This window comes from Marmota flaviventris, chromosome X (genome assembly GCF_047511675.1).
Source record: "Marmota flaviventris isolate mMarFla1 chromosome X, mMarFla1.hap1, whole genome shotgun sequence".
In the NCBI taxonomy this organism is placed as follows: domain Eukaryota; kingdom Metazoa; phylum Chordata; class Mammalia; order Rodentia; family Sciuridae; genus Marmota; species Marmota flaviventris.
The window spans coordinates 101,746,626-101,764,509 of NC_092518.1; the positions used below are offsets into that span (position 1 = coordinate 101,746,626).

The 17,884-nt window shown below is 34.4% G+C and overlaps 1 protein-coding gene across 2 annotated transcripts in view; it reads left to right on the forward strand.

Moving 5' to 3' along the window:
• Wdr44 (WD repeat domain 44) overlaps nt 1–17,884 on the forward strand; it is a 90,085-nt gene that overhangs the window by 62,239 nt on the left and 9,962 nt on the right. For both annotated transcript variants that reach the window (XM_027930826.2, XM_071606204.1), the window contains exons 13-14: nt 9,771–9,884; nt 17,594–17,716. In XM_027930826.2, the coding sequence (XP_027786627.1) occupies nt 9,771–9,884; nt 17,594–17,716 (237 nt within the window). The remainder of the gene's footprint in view (nt 1–9,770; nt 9,885–17,593; nt 17,717–17,884) is intronic.

Here is a 17,884-nt window from a genome sequence, read left to right on the forward strand (position 1 = left end):
CCTCCAGAATAAGGTCTGTCTTAATAGTGCCTCATCTTACCTTTGAACTCACTTCTAATCCCCCAGTGCCTGTGCAGTCTACTTACCATGCTGGATATAAATCTGTATCCTAAACACTTTTTCATGTTTGTTTCACCTGGATTTTATTCTCTGTCTCCTTTCTTAACAGTGCAAACCTGTATTCATCCTTCAAGATTCAGCTCAAATATGTTACTTTCTCTTAGTATTTTACCTAATCCAGCATGCAAAATTGTTCCTTATCTGTGTTCTGATAGTACAAATATACTTTTATATTGATATCGCTTATACATCTTCCTTATCTCCCTGGCTAGGCTGGTGGCTAATTTGAGCCACAGAGCTTTACTTCACAGATTTTAATATCCTTGGAATCTGATTCCATGGTCACTGTAATAGGACTGCCATCAGTGTTGAATTTCTGCCTGTATGCCTTTATTCCCATTGTTGCCCCTATCTGGGTGCCTTCAATCTCCATTCTTTCAATTCAAACCTTGCCTAATTTTTGTGGCCTATTTCCTCCATAAAGCCTTCACTGACTAATACAGTGGTAGAAATTCTAACTGCTTTGCTTCAGAGAAAGTAGTTTACCCTTAAAAGTTTAGTTTACCTTTAAGTTTCCAAGCACTGATAATTATTAAAAATAGGGGCTATGTGTACCACCTTGTATTATGCTCATTTTAACAATCCTACCTAGAGATTCTTAACTACTTCCTTCTACTCCTGCCCCCGACAAACCAGAGTAACTAAAATCTTTATTGAATACAAGGCCTTTTAAAATGAGGACTGTCATGTATTTTGACATAAAAATTAGTGGTCCTTCCTGGAATACTGTGATTTTTTTTCTGGAATAGTTGAGTAACCTTTATCTGCTATTTCAAGGAAAAGATCATTTTTGCATTCTGTTTGGGGAGAGTTTAAAAAAGGCCTCTATTTCATATGCCATTAGAGTTTGGTATTTGTAATTATCTTTTGACTTAGCTTCAGGTGCAGTGAAGCATAGTGAGCGCAGTGGAGTTTATTTTCCTGATGTGAGATTTTTTTTTCCCATGTGATATCTTTTTTGAAATATAAACTCACTCTTTCATTTTCTCATCATTCATATAAAATAGAATATATATAAATATACCTTTTATACAGTTGAGCAGACGGTGATATATTCAAGATCACTCAACCATTTACTTTAGTACCAAACCTAGAATTCTGGCTATTATTCCATTTATCTTGATTTTGTAAAGTAGCTCAATAAATGTAAGAAAGGAAGAGGTGCATGCTTAGTTCTCTGTATTATGCTATGGGTGTAGCTTAGACTTTTGACCTCATGGTTTCTAAGAATCCATAATTAAGCCAGATTACAAATATGAATATTTTGTATAAAATTTTATTCCTAACACTACAAGTTTTAAGTATGCTTTTTACCTAGAAATTAATTCTTTGCTTGGGTAAATATATATTTAGTGTGTTTACAATAAAATATCTATATGACTTTTAATAGCATTTAACTGCCATTTAAAATTTGAGGGAATAGATTGTAGGAATCTGGAACTTGAGTGAAGGAAGTTATCTGTAAGAGAATGAGAGATAATTTCTGTGAAATGTAGGTTTGCAACATTTCATAAAACAGTGCCTTGGAGACACACACAGTAGCACATGCCTGTAATCCCAGCGTCTTGAGAGGTAGAGGCAGGAGGATCATGAGTTCAAACCCAGCCTCAGCAACTTAGCAAGACCCTAAGCAACTCAGTGAGTCCCTGTCTCTAAATAAAATATAAAAAAGGGCTGGGTATGTGGCTCAGTGGTTAAGTGCCCCTGGGTTCAATCACTGGTACCAAAAAAAAAAAAAAAAACAATGCCTTGATACTATTATAATTCTCATTTTACAGCCAGGCACAGTGGCACACACCTGTAATCCCAGTAACTCAGGAGGCTGAGGCAAGAGGCCTTGACAACTTAGCAAGACCTGTCTCAAAATTAAAAAAAATAAAATAAAAAGGCTAATACTCAGTAGAAGACTATATCCCCAATACCATTAATTAAGAACTCTATTTTACAGATAAAAAAAAAAAAAAACTCTTAAAAGAGCTAAGGGTAATAGGAAAGACAGTAGAATGAATTGGACATAACTTTCCTAGGTTCATATATGAATACACGACCAGTGTAACTCCATCCACATCATGTACAACCATAAGAATGGGAAAGTTATACTCCATGGATATATAATACGTCAAAACACACTCTAATGTCGTGTATATATAAAATAATATTTTTTTAAAAAAAGCTAGGGGTGCAGCTCAGTGGTAAAGCTCTTGCCTAACATTTGCAGAGGTCTGGGTTTATTCTCCACTACCACATACAGGAAAAAATAAAAAGAGGAGGAGGCTTGGAAATACTGAGTAACTCACTAATTTCATCAATCCAAAAATATTAATTGAGTACCTACTATGTATTAGCCACTGTTCTAGGAATCAGAGATATCTAACTGAACAAAGGAAGCAAATCTATCGGTTGTTATAAAGCCTACATTCTTTTGAAAGAAGATAAAATAAATTTTGTAACATTACAAGACAATTTTTAAAACCACTTTATCCATGTATGATTGACACTCAAAAAATCAATACACATTTAATAACACAATTTGATGAGTTCAGAGATAAGTGTACAACAACCATGAAATGTATGCCGTAAACTTACACATTGACTCCAAAAGTTTACCCCTACCCTCTCGTTTACTGTTTTTTTAATTATAAAAGCACTTAAAACTACTAAAGGTCTACATTCAGTATTTTTTGTTTTTATTAGTGCATTATAGTTATACATAATAGCAGGGTTCATCTGGAAATCATCATATATGCATGGAGTATAATTTGCTCCATTTCAGTTCCCAGTACTTCCTCTTTCCCTCCCCTCCTCCTTCCCTCTGTTCCTGTTCCTCTACTGGTCTTCCTTCTGTTTATTTGTCATTTTTTAAATTCATATATGTACATAGCATAATTTGGTCTATTTTATTCCACAGTTCTTCTTTTTCTGTCCCTCCTCCCTCCCTGTTTACCTCCTTTCTTTATTGCGCTGCTCTCTCTTCTATTTTCGTGGGATTTCTGTTCCCCCCACCCCAACACACACACACACACACACACACACACACACACACCTTTTTTTCCTTTATTTTACTCTAGCTTCCACATATCAGAGAAAACATTTGACCCTTGACTTTCTGTGTCTGACTTACTTCATTTAGTACCTGTTCTCCATTTCCATCCTTTTAGCAGCAAATGCCATATTTCATTCTTACTTATGGATGAGTAAAACTCTATTGTGTATAAATGCCACATTTTCTTTATCTACTCATCAGTTGTTAGGCACCTGGGCTGTTTCCATAACTTGATTATTCTGAATTGATGTTATAAACATTGATGTTGTTATATCATTATACTATGCTGATTTTAGATCTTTTGGATAGGTCTGGGGATGTGGCTCAAGCGGTAGCGCGCTCGCCTGGCATCCGCGGGGCGCTGGGTTCCATCCTCAGCACCACATAAAAATAAAATAAAGATCTTTTGGATATATACTGAGTATGTGATAGCTGGGTCATGTGTTGATTCCTTTCCTAGTCTCTTGAGGAATCTCTGAACTGCTTTCTAAAGTGTAAGTTTTACTAATTTGTAGTCCCACCATCAATGTATGAACATTCAGTAAATTTTTAAATATACAATACAGTATTAACCATAGTCATTATGCTATACAGTAGATTTCTGGGACTTATTCAGTTTGTATAACTGAAACTTTGTACTTTTTTACTAATATGGTCCTGTTTCCTCCTCCCCCAGCCTTTGGCAACCACCATTCTACTCTCTGCTTCTGTGTCATGTAGTATTTGTCCTTCTGTATTGAACTTATTTTACTTAGCATAAAGAAAATGGAAGCATTTTCTTTTTTAAGACTGAATAATAATCTATCATATGTATATACAACAGTTTTTAATCTGTTCATCCATTGATGGACATTTTGGTTATGTGTATGATCTGGCTATTGTAAATAATACTGCAGTAAATATGAGAGTTCAGATATCTCTTTGAGATCCTGGCTTTAATTCCTTTGTATTTATATCAGGAAGTGGGATTACTACTTCAATTGTTCGTTCTGTTTGTAATTTTTTTATGAACTTCCATACTACTCTCCATAGTATCACCAATTTACATTCCCAATAATAGTATATAAGAGTTACCTTGTCTCCATATTCATGCCAACACCTATTTTTTTATAATAGAATTCTAACAGATGTTGGGAGAAATATCATTATACAGTTGATAACTGGTGATGTTAAATGCCTTTTCATCTATCTATTGACTATTTATGTACCTTCTTTGGAAAATGTTCAGTTCCTTTGCCCATTTTTAATTGTTTTCTTTTTCCTTTTTATTTTGTGGTATTGGGGATTGTACCCATGGGTGCTCTATTGCTAAATAACAGTACTGAATTTGCACATATTTTTGTTTCTTTTTTATATTGAGACCAGTTCTCACTGAATTGCACAGGCTGTCCTCCAACTTGCGAGCCTCTTGCCTCAGCCTCCTGAGTTGCTAGAATTACCAGCATGCACTACATGCCCTGTTTTAATTTGGTTATTTGATTTGGCTTTTTTTTTTGCTTTCATTTGTAGGAGTTCCTTATACTTTTTGGATATTAACCTTTATCAGATATTTGGTTTATAAATATCCCCCCACTCCATAGTTGTCTTTTCATTTGAATGGTTGTTAACATTTTGTGCAGAAAACTCATTAGTTTGATGTGCAGTAGTCATCCCTTATCCATGGGGAATATCATCCAAGACCCCAGTCGGTGCCTTAAATCCTGAATATTACAAGCATTTTTGTATGTACAAACCTATGATAAAGTTTAATTTACAAATTATACACAGGCCAGGCACACTGATGCATACTTATAATCCCAGCAATTCAGGAGGCAGAGACAGGAGGATGGCAGGTTCAAGGCCAGCCTCAGCAACTTGGTGAGACCCTGTCTTAAAATAAAAAAAACAAAAAGAGCATCCTTATTTTAAGGATGCTCAGTGGTAAAGCATCCCTGGATTAAATCCCCAGTACAATCAATCAATAAGACACAGTAAGATTAACAAAAATAATAATAATTAAATAGAATAGTTACAATAATATGTTGTAAGAAAGTTTATATAAATGTGGTATTTCTCTCTTGAAAGAGTCAAAATAAACAAATATTTTGAACCACAGTGGACTGCTGCTAAGTGAAACTGCTGAAAGCAAAACTAAGAATAAGGGAAGACTCCTGTAGCTCTGCTATTTTTACTTTTGTTCTGTGTGCTTTTGGTGTCATATCCAAGAGATCATTGCCAAGCTCAATGTCAAGAAGCTCTTTCCTTGTTTTTTTCTAGACCTTACATTTAAGTGTTTAATCCGTTTTCAGTTGATTTTTGTGAAAGGCATAAAGTAAGGATCTAAGTTTTTTGCATATGGATATAAAAAGGTAATAAGTTTTATGGAGAAAAAATAAAGCCACTAAAGTAGGGTGGCAAGGGGCAAATAAGGTGGGCAAACAAAGCTTCACCCAGAGGTTGTCATTTGACTAAAACCTGAAAGAGGTGAGGAAATGATCATGTGGCTATCTGAAAAACAAGACCATTCCAGGTAAAGGAGGCAACAAGCAAGACTGCTATAAAGCAGAAGTTCTGGTGTATTCAATAAACAGTAGCATGATTTGGGTAACTGGAGTCAGTGAGCAAGAGGGAGAGAAGCAACACATTAAGTCACAGAGATTAAAAATGTGGTGGGGATTAGAACATGTAGGCCATTCAAAGGGCTTGGCTTTTCCTCTAAGAAAGGTGAGAGCCAGTGGAGGGTTTTTTAAAATTGAATGACATAATCTGATGTTTTACAAGGATCATGTTTTACAAAGATCTGGCTTTTATACTGAGAGTAGACCATAAGAGTAAGAAATGTCTTATTCATTTTGGTACCCCAAATAATCAAAACAGTATGTGGTATATAGTAAGTCTAATAAATATCAAAAGCTTTATAATTTTTCTGAACAGTCCAACTTTAGACCACTTAGCAACACTACCATGTGGCAGAATAGTCCAACTTTAAAATGACTTATTTAGATAATCAAGAGACAGGTTGAGCATCCCTAATCTGAAAAAATCTAAAACCTGAAATATTCTAAAATCCAAAACATTTTTAGCATGAACATTATGCCACAAATGGAAAATTCCATGTCATTAAACTGTATTTCATGCACAAAATTATTAAAAATATTGAAGGGCTGGGGGTTGTATCTTAGTGGTAGAGTACATGTTAAGCATGCACAAGGTCCTGGGTTCAATAACCAGCACCACCAAAAATGTTATATATGGGGAGGGTGTGAAAATTACCTTCAGACTATATAATAATAGGGTATATGTGAAACACAAATTGATTTTATGTTCAGGTTTGTTTTCCATCCCCAAGATAATCTCATATATATGCAAATGTTCAAAACACTTCTGGTCCCAAGCATTTCTGATAAGGGATATTCAACCTATGCTTAAATATGGATTAGATACTAGATGATATAAATGGTATTTTTTAGGTGTGATGATGACACGGTAGTTATATTTAAAAGAGGGCATATCAATTGGAGATTTATATATATATTTACTGATAAAATAATTAGTGTCTAGATCTTGATTTAAATATTCCACCAAAAATGAATAAAAATAAAAGGATTGAAGATACAAGATTGTTGAAATGTTGATAATTGTTAAAGCAGGTGACAGATGTATGTGATTGATTATATTATTATTTGGGGCTTATTCATTCACTGGCATAATGATTATAAGCTTTTTTATATTCATTCACATTTTTTATATATTGGATATGTCTATAATAAAGCTTTACAAAAATTTTTATGATCTCAGTCTCTCCCTCCCTCCTTCATTGTTGAATATTATATGTTTACACATATATAGAAAACCTACAACATTTCACTTTATATTTCTACCTCTAGTAATTTATCATGAGGAAATAATTTGATATGGCCAAAGATATAAGTAAAAATATATTCATCTTGTTGTTCTCATAATAGCTAACATTTGAAAAAGCTAAATTTCTCACAATTGAAAAATAAACTATAATATAATCCATACAGTAAAATACTATGCAGCCCCTAAATGTTTTCAAAGTCTGTGTAATGACATTAAAAATATTCACAATAAAATAAAGTGGAAAATTATATACAGTATTACCCTGATTTTGACTAAAAACGATAAGATGTAAGGAAATATACTGAATTCTTAATAGTATTATCTTTAGATAATAGGATTTTAGGTCATTTTTATTTGGTCTGTTTCTTAAAATTTCCTTAATAAATTTATCTACTTGTATTAAGACAGACAAACTTTTATTTAAAGTCTCAACTTTAAACTTTTTGACCCAGTATTACTTCTTGTATAAGGATAAAGAAATAGTCAAATTAGGATAAACATTCATGTTCCAGGACATTCATGAATTGCTGTTGGTATTAGCAAAAGAATTGGAAATGTCTAGGTGACCAGAAAATGGTGAATGATTAAATTATGGTGCATTCATGTTGTATGGCCTGTAAGTGTTTCCAAAGTGTGAAATGAAGAAAATTCTCATGGCACAAAAAAAGAAAGATCAAACTGTGTATACAATATGATTTCAGTTATAGTTTTAAAAAATGAAAGATTGAAGATGGTCAATATATAAGAAGATTTTGGGTGATGTTGGTTTTAGCTTTTCTACTTTCTAGATTTTGTAAATTGTCTATACTGATCATGTACTATTTCATAATAAAAAATCTTTTTAAAATATCTTGAAAAAAGGTAGAATGCAGGGAAAAGAAAATGGGTATTTGAGGAGAAAGAAAGAAAGGCCTGGAATCACTGCTAGGGAAAATATGCTAAGAAGTTAATGAAAAGTAAATGATAGTTAAACAAGAAGTGAACTCTTTGTAATAGGGCAAGACTATTTAGTTTTATGTCTTGACAGCAGTCACTAATCTGGCAGCAAAATTAGAGGTAAAGTTTTAGTTATCTAGGATTAGGAGAGCTTGGTAAAAGGTCCCAAAGTCCGTGTTACTGGTCTACTTCCATAGTTGATCTGAAAATGTTTTTGATACATGGTAAAGTTCTCTAGGGGGCTAGGTGTATAGCTCAGTGGTAGAGCACTTGCCTAGCATGCATGAAGCCCTGGTTTGAACCCCTGCATCACAAACAAGCAAACAACTAGACAAAGAATAGTCGTAATTTTTGTCTATCCCATGGCCCCTGTCCTAGTTCAAACCTCATTATTCTTAAACTTTTTGATTGATCTTCTTGCTCCAATGGTTCTCTCCAAACTGTCTTTGTCATTATCCAGAGTTCTCTTTCTAAAGCACCACTCAAATCATTTTATTTATTCCTTTTCAAAACCCTGTGTTGGCTCTCTGTTGTCTTAGAATGTCCAAATTTTAAGCCACAAATTCAAGACCCTTTATGATGTGGTCTCAAAGTAGCTTTCTACCCTAATTCCTTACTGTATCTCAATGAACTTTTTCTATCCTCATTCTGCCCACAATTCTATAAATATGCAAGGCTTAACTAGCACTCCATGGTTTTGCTCGTGTTACATCCTCTAGAACAGCTGAGGGACAAATCTGGACTTAAAATTAGATGACTTATATTCCTGCTTTGCTTCTGCTGTTCACAGCTGGCTGTGTGATGTTTAATATGTTATTTTAACCTCTTTGAATCTCAGTTTCTTTCCTAATTTTTTCATCTTCACTGTATTAATATCTACCTCAGGGAGTTGCTAGGACTCATTCAGATAATGAATACAAAAAGCATGTTATAACTAAATGCATGGCACACGTGTATGGCATTATTTTCTACCTGGCTCTGTCAGGATGCTTTTGACTTCAGATAACTTAAACCAACAGAAAAGAGCTTAAACAATGAGGAAGCAAGACCAGAGGTAAGGCTGTTCCTGGGTTGGTTAATTCAGCAACTCAATAGTGTCATCAGGGACACAGGATCCTACCATCTTCCTGCTTTTTACTCTGTTGTTTTGTTCTCTTGGACTTTTTTCCCACATGGTCCCAAGATGGCCACTATAGTCTTAGGTGTTGCACGCACACAATAATATTCAGAGACAGGAAAGGGGAAGGTCCCTTAAGTATGCTCCTTTTTAAGAGTGAGAAAATCCCTCTAGATAAGACTCCCTTTATTCTTACCATCACTGTAATCTTCTCCTTATGTTGAATTGATAAAACATCTAGCATGTGCCCATGCCTAAACCAGCCATCATTGGGACAGCTCATCTTAATTAACTTAAACCAATCATGACCCATTGCCTGGTGCTGGCCCCTGTCTTTCCTGAAGAAACAGATTCTCAGAAAAGGACAAATTAGGGACTTTGTTAGGGAGGGAGAAGATTGTGATAGCAGGGTATATATAGAGATTTGATAGATAGATAGATAGATAGATAGATCTAGAGATAGATATATCTAGAATGATCTATCTTCTATCTAAAGGAAAGATCCTAGTTTATTAGGTAGGGCAAGGAGATGAAAAGAAGAGGCCATAAGTAGTAGATCAGTATAAAATGGAGTTTGATTTTGGTGGCTTATGATTTTATTTTAGGTACCTTACCAACTGATGACAAAATAGGTGGGGTGGGGAGAGTAAGAAGCTTTGGTTTTGCTAGTTCTACACCTCTGTTTTAAAGTTTCTCTTTATATTTAAATAGGTATGCAGTGGAACTGAAGAAGACCCTGATGACAAAAATGCACCTTTTCGCCAACGGCCATTCTGCAAATACAAAGGACACACTGCTGATCTCCTCGATCTTTCATGGTCTAAAGTAAGAAATTGTTATTTGAATTGTATATTAATTCTATATAACTGAATTTAAGATAAAAACAGTTTTATTTGTATCATTATCACACTGTCAAGTGTTTGGATGTTCATATATCCTTTGTGGGAATTGTATCTACAAGTTAAGTTTAAAAGAAGAGAGCTTTTGAGCCAATTTCTTTCTTTCTTTTTTAATATATGACAGCAGAATGCATTACAATTCATATTATACATATAGAGCACAATTCTTCATATCTCTTGTTGTATATAAAGGCATGAGCCAATTTCTTAAAGAGTTGTCATTAAAGGCTAGGAAGGGTGGGAGGGTAGGGAGATGAGGGAGGGTCAAATAACAGGTACCAAAATACAAATACTGGTGTTCCATAGCATAGTTACCTTTGCTTTTATTATAAGCAGTAACTTTGCAAAATAAGTTTCCTCAGCAAAATGAATATGATTTTGACTACTAAGTTGAAGTTCATAATATCTAATCAAAACTGTTTTGGGGTTAATTGGCTAACATTCATGAAATTATTAATTTTTGTTTGACAGTTTGTGATATTTTTCCTTATAGGAAAATTATTTCCAAAATAAAGAGACTCTTTTGCCACAAAATATCTTAAAAGTCTTGTGAAAATTTAAAAGAGATGTTTTAAATTTTATATAAGGTATTTGAAGTATGAAAACTTAGAATTTTTACATGATCTCTTATGCTTTCTTCAAATTAAAATTTGTCAGTAATCAGAATCTACAATATGTTAAAAATTTGGGGAAGAAAATAATATTTAAAAGCCTTGACTTGAGGAAAATGAACTGAGTTAACCAACTAATATCAGGCATACCATTGGTGCCCATATATTTTAACTATGTCAGGAGAACTTCATGTGGCACAAAGATTCCAGTGGTATATATTGGCAAGTCAGGCTTTTTCTGAGCTCCAGCTTTGTTCTTGCCACACCTGTTTAGATGTTCTGGGTACTCTTCTTTAATCATGTGTTCTTTAACCCACATCTCTCTTAACCTCTCAAAACAAGCTTAGGTCACACCTGGTAGTTGATTTTTAAACTACGTCCTAATTGTCTCTTTGCACTTCTTTCCTACCCTGAGTTGTCAGAAGACGGAAATCTGAGGTATCTTTAATCTGGTAATCATATTCATCTGTAATAAGTACAAATCAAATATTTAGAATCTTTGCTTTCATCTTGCTTTTTTTTAAAGCAAACCATTTTTTTTTTTCTGAAATGTGATACTAACGGAAAGAACTTTTAAATTTTTTAAAAACTATTTGTGGGATACAATGTGATAATTCAATAGATGTATAATAATATGTAATGATCAAATGAGGGTAATTTTAGCATTTCCATCTCCTTAAATATTTTTAATATTTTTACTTGTAGATGGACACGATACCTTTATTTTATTTATTTATTTATTTATTTACTTAATGTGGTGCTGAGGATCAAACCCAGTGCCTCACACATGCTAGGCAAGTGCTCTACCACTGAGCTACAACTCCAGCCCCTCAATCTCCTTAAACATTTATCATTTTTTCATGTCAGGTGCTTCTGAACTCTTCTGTAGTTCCTTATAAAACATGTAATAAATTGTTGAAAATTATAGGCACCCTATACTGTTCTATGGAACACCAGTATTTGTATTTTGGTACCTGTTACTTGACCCTCCTTCATCCCCCTACCCTCCCAACCTTGCTAGCCGTTAATGATAACTCTTTAAGAAATTGGCTCATGGGCTGGGGATGTGGCTCAAACAGTAGCATGCTCGCCTGGCATGCATGCAGCCTGGGTTCGATCCTCAGCACCACATACAATAAAGATGTTGTGTCCACCGAAAACTAAATATTAAAATTCTCTCTCTCTCTCTCTCTCTCTCTCTCTCTCTCTCTCTCCAAAAAAGAAAAGAAATTGTCTCATGCCTTTATATACAACCAGAGATATGAAGAATTGTGCTCTATATGTGTAATTGGCTCATGCAATGTGGTGAAAGGCAAGTTTGAAATTTATAGGACAGCCCTGTAGGGTGGAAGGAAACAGCAGAAGTTTATGCTGCAGTCTTAAAGCAAAATTTTTTATCCTCTGGGAAACCTCAGTTTTTCTTCTCAGGGCCTTCAGCTGATTAGATGAGGCTCACCCATATGCTCAAGGGTTATTTCCTTAAAGTGAACTGATTGTACATGTTAACTAAGTTTACAGAATGTCTTCACAACCACTAGAGAGGTGCTTGATTATACAGCTGGGAACTATACCCTACATAGAATGACACCTAAAATTAACCATTATAGAGGCTGGGGGTGTAGTTCAGTGGCAGAGCACTTGCCTATCACTGTGAGGCACTGGGTTCGTTCCTCACCACCACCTAAAAATAAATAAATAAAATGAAGCTATTGTGTCCATCTACAACAAAATATTTTTAAAGAATTAACCATCATAGCTATCTTTTGATCAAAATTAGTACCTTTTCTTTAAATTCATTCTCCTTAGCCTTTCTCTGGAACTTGATCATTTGATACAATTAATCTTTTTTTTTAAATACTCTTCTTGGTTATGGAAACTTATACTTTCTTGATATCCTCCATGTCTTGTTGACCATTCCCCTTTTTTCCTTCATGGAAGAAATAGTAAAAAGAGCATTACTTAAAACCTATGCATACACACCTATATAAAGGTCAGTACTTTCCACTCACTCAAAACATATCTGTTTATCAATCTACCATCTAATTAAGCATATGAACTCTGGAGCTAGACTCCTGGGGTTTATAACCTACCTAGTCTAACCCTTATAGTTTTGTAACCTTGGACAAGTTCCTTAAGGAACTTGAGGCTCAGCATGCCTCATTTGCAAAATAAGCATAATAAAAGTAGTTTCCTCAAAGAGTTATAGGGGAAAATTAATTGACCAAGGAAATACAAATCAAATGGCTCAACTAATATTATTTATTAAGGTGTCAGGTAGCAGTTTAAACATTGAGGACACAAGCAAAATGTAAATACATATGCTCTGTATTTGTACTCTCAAATTGTATGATGTCATTGATGTTTCCTTATCAATAATTTTTTTAAAACTGAAATTTGTGCCTGTTAACTAGCATGCCTAAAGCCATATATCCAAGGAGTAAAGAAAGGAGTTAGAGTTCAACTCTCATGGCTTTGGAGTATTCCACTCTAACCCATTCCTGTGTAATAACAGCTAATCACCACATGGAAACAAAATTACAAAAATAACAAAATGTTCTGTACATCACAAGACGTAAGGAATCAAAATTCTTATACACTTTCTTCCCTGTTGTTCTTTCCAAACCCCTGGAGGCAGCAGACATATGATTTAGTATCTATCTCGCTATCTACTTATTTCCAGTGAAAAATATGCATTTTTAAGGACTGGTGCCAGTTTATGAACTGGCCCTTCCTGGTCTTTTTTTTTTTTTTTTTTTTTTTTTTTTTTTTTTTTTTTTTGCTACTAGGGATTTAATTCAGTGCCACTTAACCACTAAACCATATCCCCAGCTCCCCCTTTTTATAATTTTAGGGAAGGATCTTGCTAAGTTGCTGAGGTTGGCTTTGAACTTGAGATCCTTCTGCCTCAGCCTCCCAAGCCATTGGGATTATAGGCATGTAATAATGCGCCCGACTCTTTCTGGTCCTTTTTTTTTAATATTTATTTTTAGTTGTAGATGGACACAACACCTTTATTTCACTTGTATATTTTTGTATGTGGTGCTGAGGATCCAACCCAGGGTCTTGCACGTGCGAGGCAAGCACTCTACCGCTGAGCCGCAACCCCAGCCCCTCTTCCTGGTCCTTGATAGTACGAATACCACTCTGTGAAGAGATAAATACAAAAACCAAGATGAAGCCATTTAGAAATGTTAATGGGAGTTTTTAAGAGTAATTTTATGATTGTTGAATCTAATCTTAAAAATTGGGCTTTTAGCCAGGAGCAGTGATGCACACCTGTAATCCCAGCAGCTCAGAAGGCTGATTCAGGAGGATTAAAAGTTCAAAGCCAGTCTCAACAATTTAATGAGGCCTTAAGCAAATTAGCCAGACCCTGTCTCAAAAAATTTTAAAAATGGTTGGGGATGTGGCTTAGTGGTTGGGCACCCCTGAGTTCAATCCCACTTATATAATAAAAATTGGTTTGTGTTTTATATTTCTTTTATTTTTTTTATTCTTCTAGTAGTTGTTTTCTGTATTTTTAGTAGTTCTGGCCTGTGATTCACTGGAAATTAAAAACAAAAGCAGTCCTTTACCACAAATATTTTGAGAAGCATTGGTCCAGATAGGTTATTTGAATGGGATTTCATCCCATATCAGAATGGTCACTAAGACAAGGAAAAGATGGGGAGAAAACACCAGTTTCTGATCACCTTATTGGGGTAGTGGAAAAATTAATAATCATTTCAGACCAGATGCAGTGTTGCATACCTGCAGTCCCAGTGACTGAGGAGGCTGAGGCAAGAGAATTATAAGTTTGAGGTCAGCATGGGCAACTTAGAAAGACTATCTCAAAATAAAAAATAAATAGGATTGGGGATGAGACTCAGTGGTACAGTATCCCTGGCTCAGTCCCTAGTACTGCAAAATCATTATCATCACAATCATCATCATCATCATCATCATCATCATCATCATCAAATGTTCCAGGTGTTTCCTGTGTGTAAGCAGGTACCAAAGATGCAGCTGGATCCCAGGATTAAACATCAGTGAGGAGAAGAGGGAAAAAGCAGGGCTGATCATTAAAAGGACATGTGTCAATTCTATTGTGTCTGTTGTTATGGCCAAAATTGGCTTGGGTTTGTTGATGTCCCTGCTGTATCTACTTTTAATATTTTGAAATATTTTAAGAGTTAATAACTCTTAAAACTCATAAGCAGTTTTCCATCTTTAGAAATGCAGGCTTTGAGGACTTAACCATTTTAGTTAGGAGGAAGAAGTTCAAAAGCTCTATTGTGCAACATGGTGACTATAGTGAATATTCATGTGTTACATTCTTGAAACATGCTAAGAGAATAGATTTTACATGTTCTCACCACAAAAAAATAAGTATACAGATAATGTGTATGTTAATTAACTTGATGTAGCCATTTCACAATGGATACATATCGTGCAATGTTTATGTGTCAATTAAAATCAAATAATAAATTGTAAAAGTTGGGGATGAATGGTCTCCAAGGGTTTATCATATCCCTAACTCCCCAACCCCAAAGGAAAAGAACAAAATTTCTTCTGTTCTAACTGCACACATATAGTGCCTTTCTTTTTCTTCTCCACTAACCAAAAATGTATTCATTCTTTTTTAAAAAAATTTTTGTAGTTGTAGATGGACAGCATGCCTTTATTTTTGTTTATTAAGGATCAAACACAGTGCCTCACATGTGCTAGGCAAATGCTCTGACACTGAGCTACAGCCCCAGCCCCAAAATATATTCTTTCTTTAATCCCATCTCCTTTGTAAAGCATTCCCTGACAACAAAGATAAATGTTGATCTGTTTCACTGAATTTTTATAACACCTATCTTGTGCTTTTTTTTCATGAACTTTCTTTTTTTAAATTTTTTTTAGTTGCCAATAGGCCTTTATTTTATTTATTTATATGCAGTGCTAGCGCTCTGCCTCTGAGCCACAACCCCAGCCCCATGAATTTTCTTTTTACTTAAATCTTACCTATGTACATTTCTGGGTCTTGTTTGCAACAAGATTATAAGTCCCTCAAGGTTAGAGGCCTGATCTTCTTTCACTGTTGTTCCTCTTTAATGTCTTTAACAATCAGTATTTATGATGGGTTTTCTATTTGTTGAAGACTTATTTTATGCCAGGTAATAAGAATTACCTTATTAATTGTTAGAATAACAACCCTCACATGGTGGACAGTCTTTCATTTTATAGATGAGGGGACTGGGCTCTGTGATGCACCTAAGATCACAAAACTCTATGGGGAGAACTTGAAAGTAGAAACTTCTTGACATATAGAACAAATCATAACATGTCTTCTTTACAGAATATTTTAGAAATGTCTTCATATCTATTTCATATACTTACACTACCTCTTTTACTTACATTACCTCTTCCAGCTTAAAGCAAGAACTAAATGAAGACAATTTTTATTTGGAATGTTTTATTTTGGGTTTTTGCTGGGGATTAAACCCAGGGCCTAGCACATGCAAAGCACATGCTCTACTACTAAACCACATACCCTTGGCCCTGAATAAAGCCAGTTTTAATGAGCAGTGTGCCATCGGTTTAGTTTTATATAGTTGTTATTAGTCAATAGAAAATAATAATGAAAACTACATATACTTGTTTAAACTTTTCTGGAACTGGGTGGATCTGCAAAGTAAAAATAATGGTTATTAGATGTTTCAAAGAATATTGTAGGTCTTCCAAATTCTGTTTGTTTGTGGTACTAGGGATTGAACCCAGAACCTCATGCATGCTAATCAAGTGATTTATCCCTGAGTTACATGCCCTGCCCCCAAATTCTGGTTTTTTAATTGTAAAGTATGCCATCTATCTAAAAACGGTTTTGCTACATAAATGTATACTTTTTGAAATAGTCAAAAATAACATTTATTTATATCTCTGTATAATTACATATCCAAATCCATCTTTGCAATTAATGTTTTATAGTCAAAAGAGTAAAGATTAGTAATTAGTATTAGCAAATGACAAAGTTATCATGGTACTTTCCATAACATGTCTTCTACTTAAGCACTCTGTGAAACAGTGTAGTGGTTAGAATCTGGACCTTAAGCCAGATCACCTGAGCACAAATCCTAGCTATGCCACTGATGAGCTATATCTCTTAGCCAAATTGTTCACCCTCTCTGTGCCTTACTGTTCTCATTTGTCTAAAAGGATGATTTCTACCTCAGATTTGCTATATAGTACTAAGAATAATATAGACGAATTATACATATTCAAAAATATTATTATTGCTTTGGTTTGTTTAGAACCTTTAAGCATACCAGAGAATAATAGGGTCTCATTTGAGTTTCCTTATTCAGTATCACTTAAATTTCTTACCCTTAAATAGATTGTTTAGAAGTTAATGAATTTCTACCAGCTAGATCATTTTGACAGATAGATGTTTCGTTCTTTCATGATGGAGCCATCACAGTGCCTCATCATTTATACTACCTCTTCAAGCTTTGAAAGTTCTATGATCTATTATGAAAGATTTGACAATTTGTATTCTCTATTTTTCTCACCTAGAGTGTGGCAGGTGCACAATAACTTTTCATTTCCATGCTGCATTATAAAGTAATTTTTGAAGACTTTAAATGACAATTAGGATCCATGTGAGTTAAAATTCACCAATATTATCAATGTGAAAAATAACTGAACTGAAATGACAACCAAGTGAGTAGATGCCTTGTATTTATAGTTAAGTAAGTTTCCGTGTGTACAGGCTATACCAGCTAAGGTACACCTTAGTCTTCTGCTGGTGCCTGGAAGATTTCTTTGGACATAGATTGTAAGATTCATACAAATTTCAGAAAAGGCAATATGAATTCATGAAATCTGATATTTAAGTGATTGAGAAAAATGAGATCTTTCCAGTGAATTGGATAATCTTTTGTTCTTTCTGGTGCTGCATACAATAGCAGCACTATGGAGATACACAAAACTGAAAGTTCACTTTTGTTGTACAAGTAGGTTTTTTTTCATATGATCATAATCAATGTCATTTTCTTCATAGAACTACTTTCTGCTGTCTTCTTCAATGGATAAAACAGTCAGATTATGGCACATTTCTAGAAGAGAATGCCTTTGCTGTTTTCAACATATTGATTTTGTCACTGCCATAGCTTTCCATCCAAGAGTAAGTAATTGTTTGTGTACTTTATGTCATGCTAAAAGGAAGATGAGGGAATTTGGTTTCTTTGGAGGGCAGTTGGGCTACAGAAAAAAAATATTAATAGCTATATAGATTGAATCAGTTTAAATTAGTCTTCCATTTTGCTTTAAAAATGGGAAGGGAAATAAATAC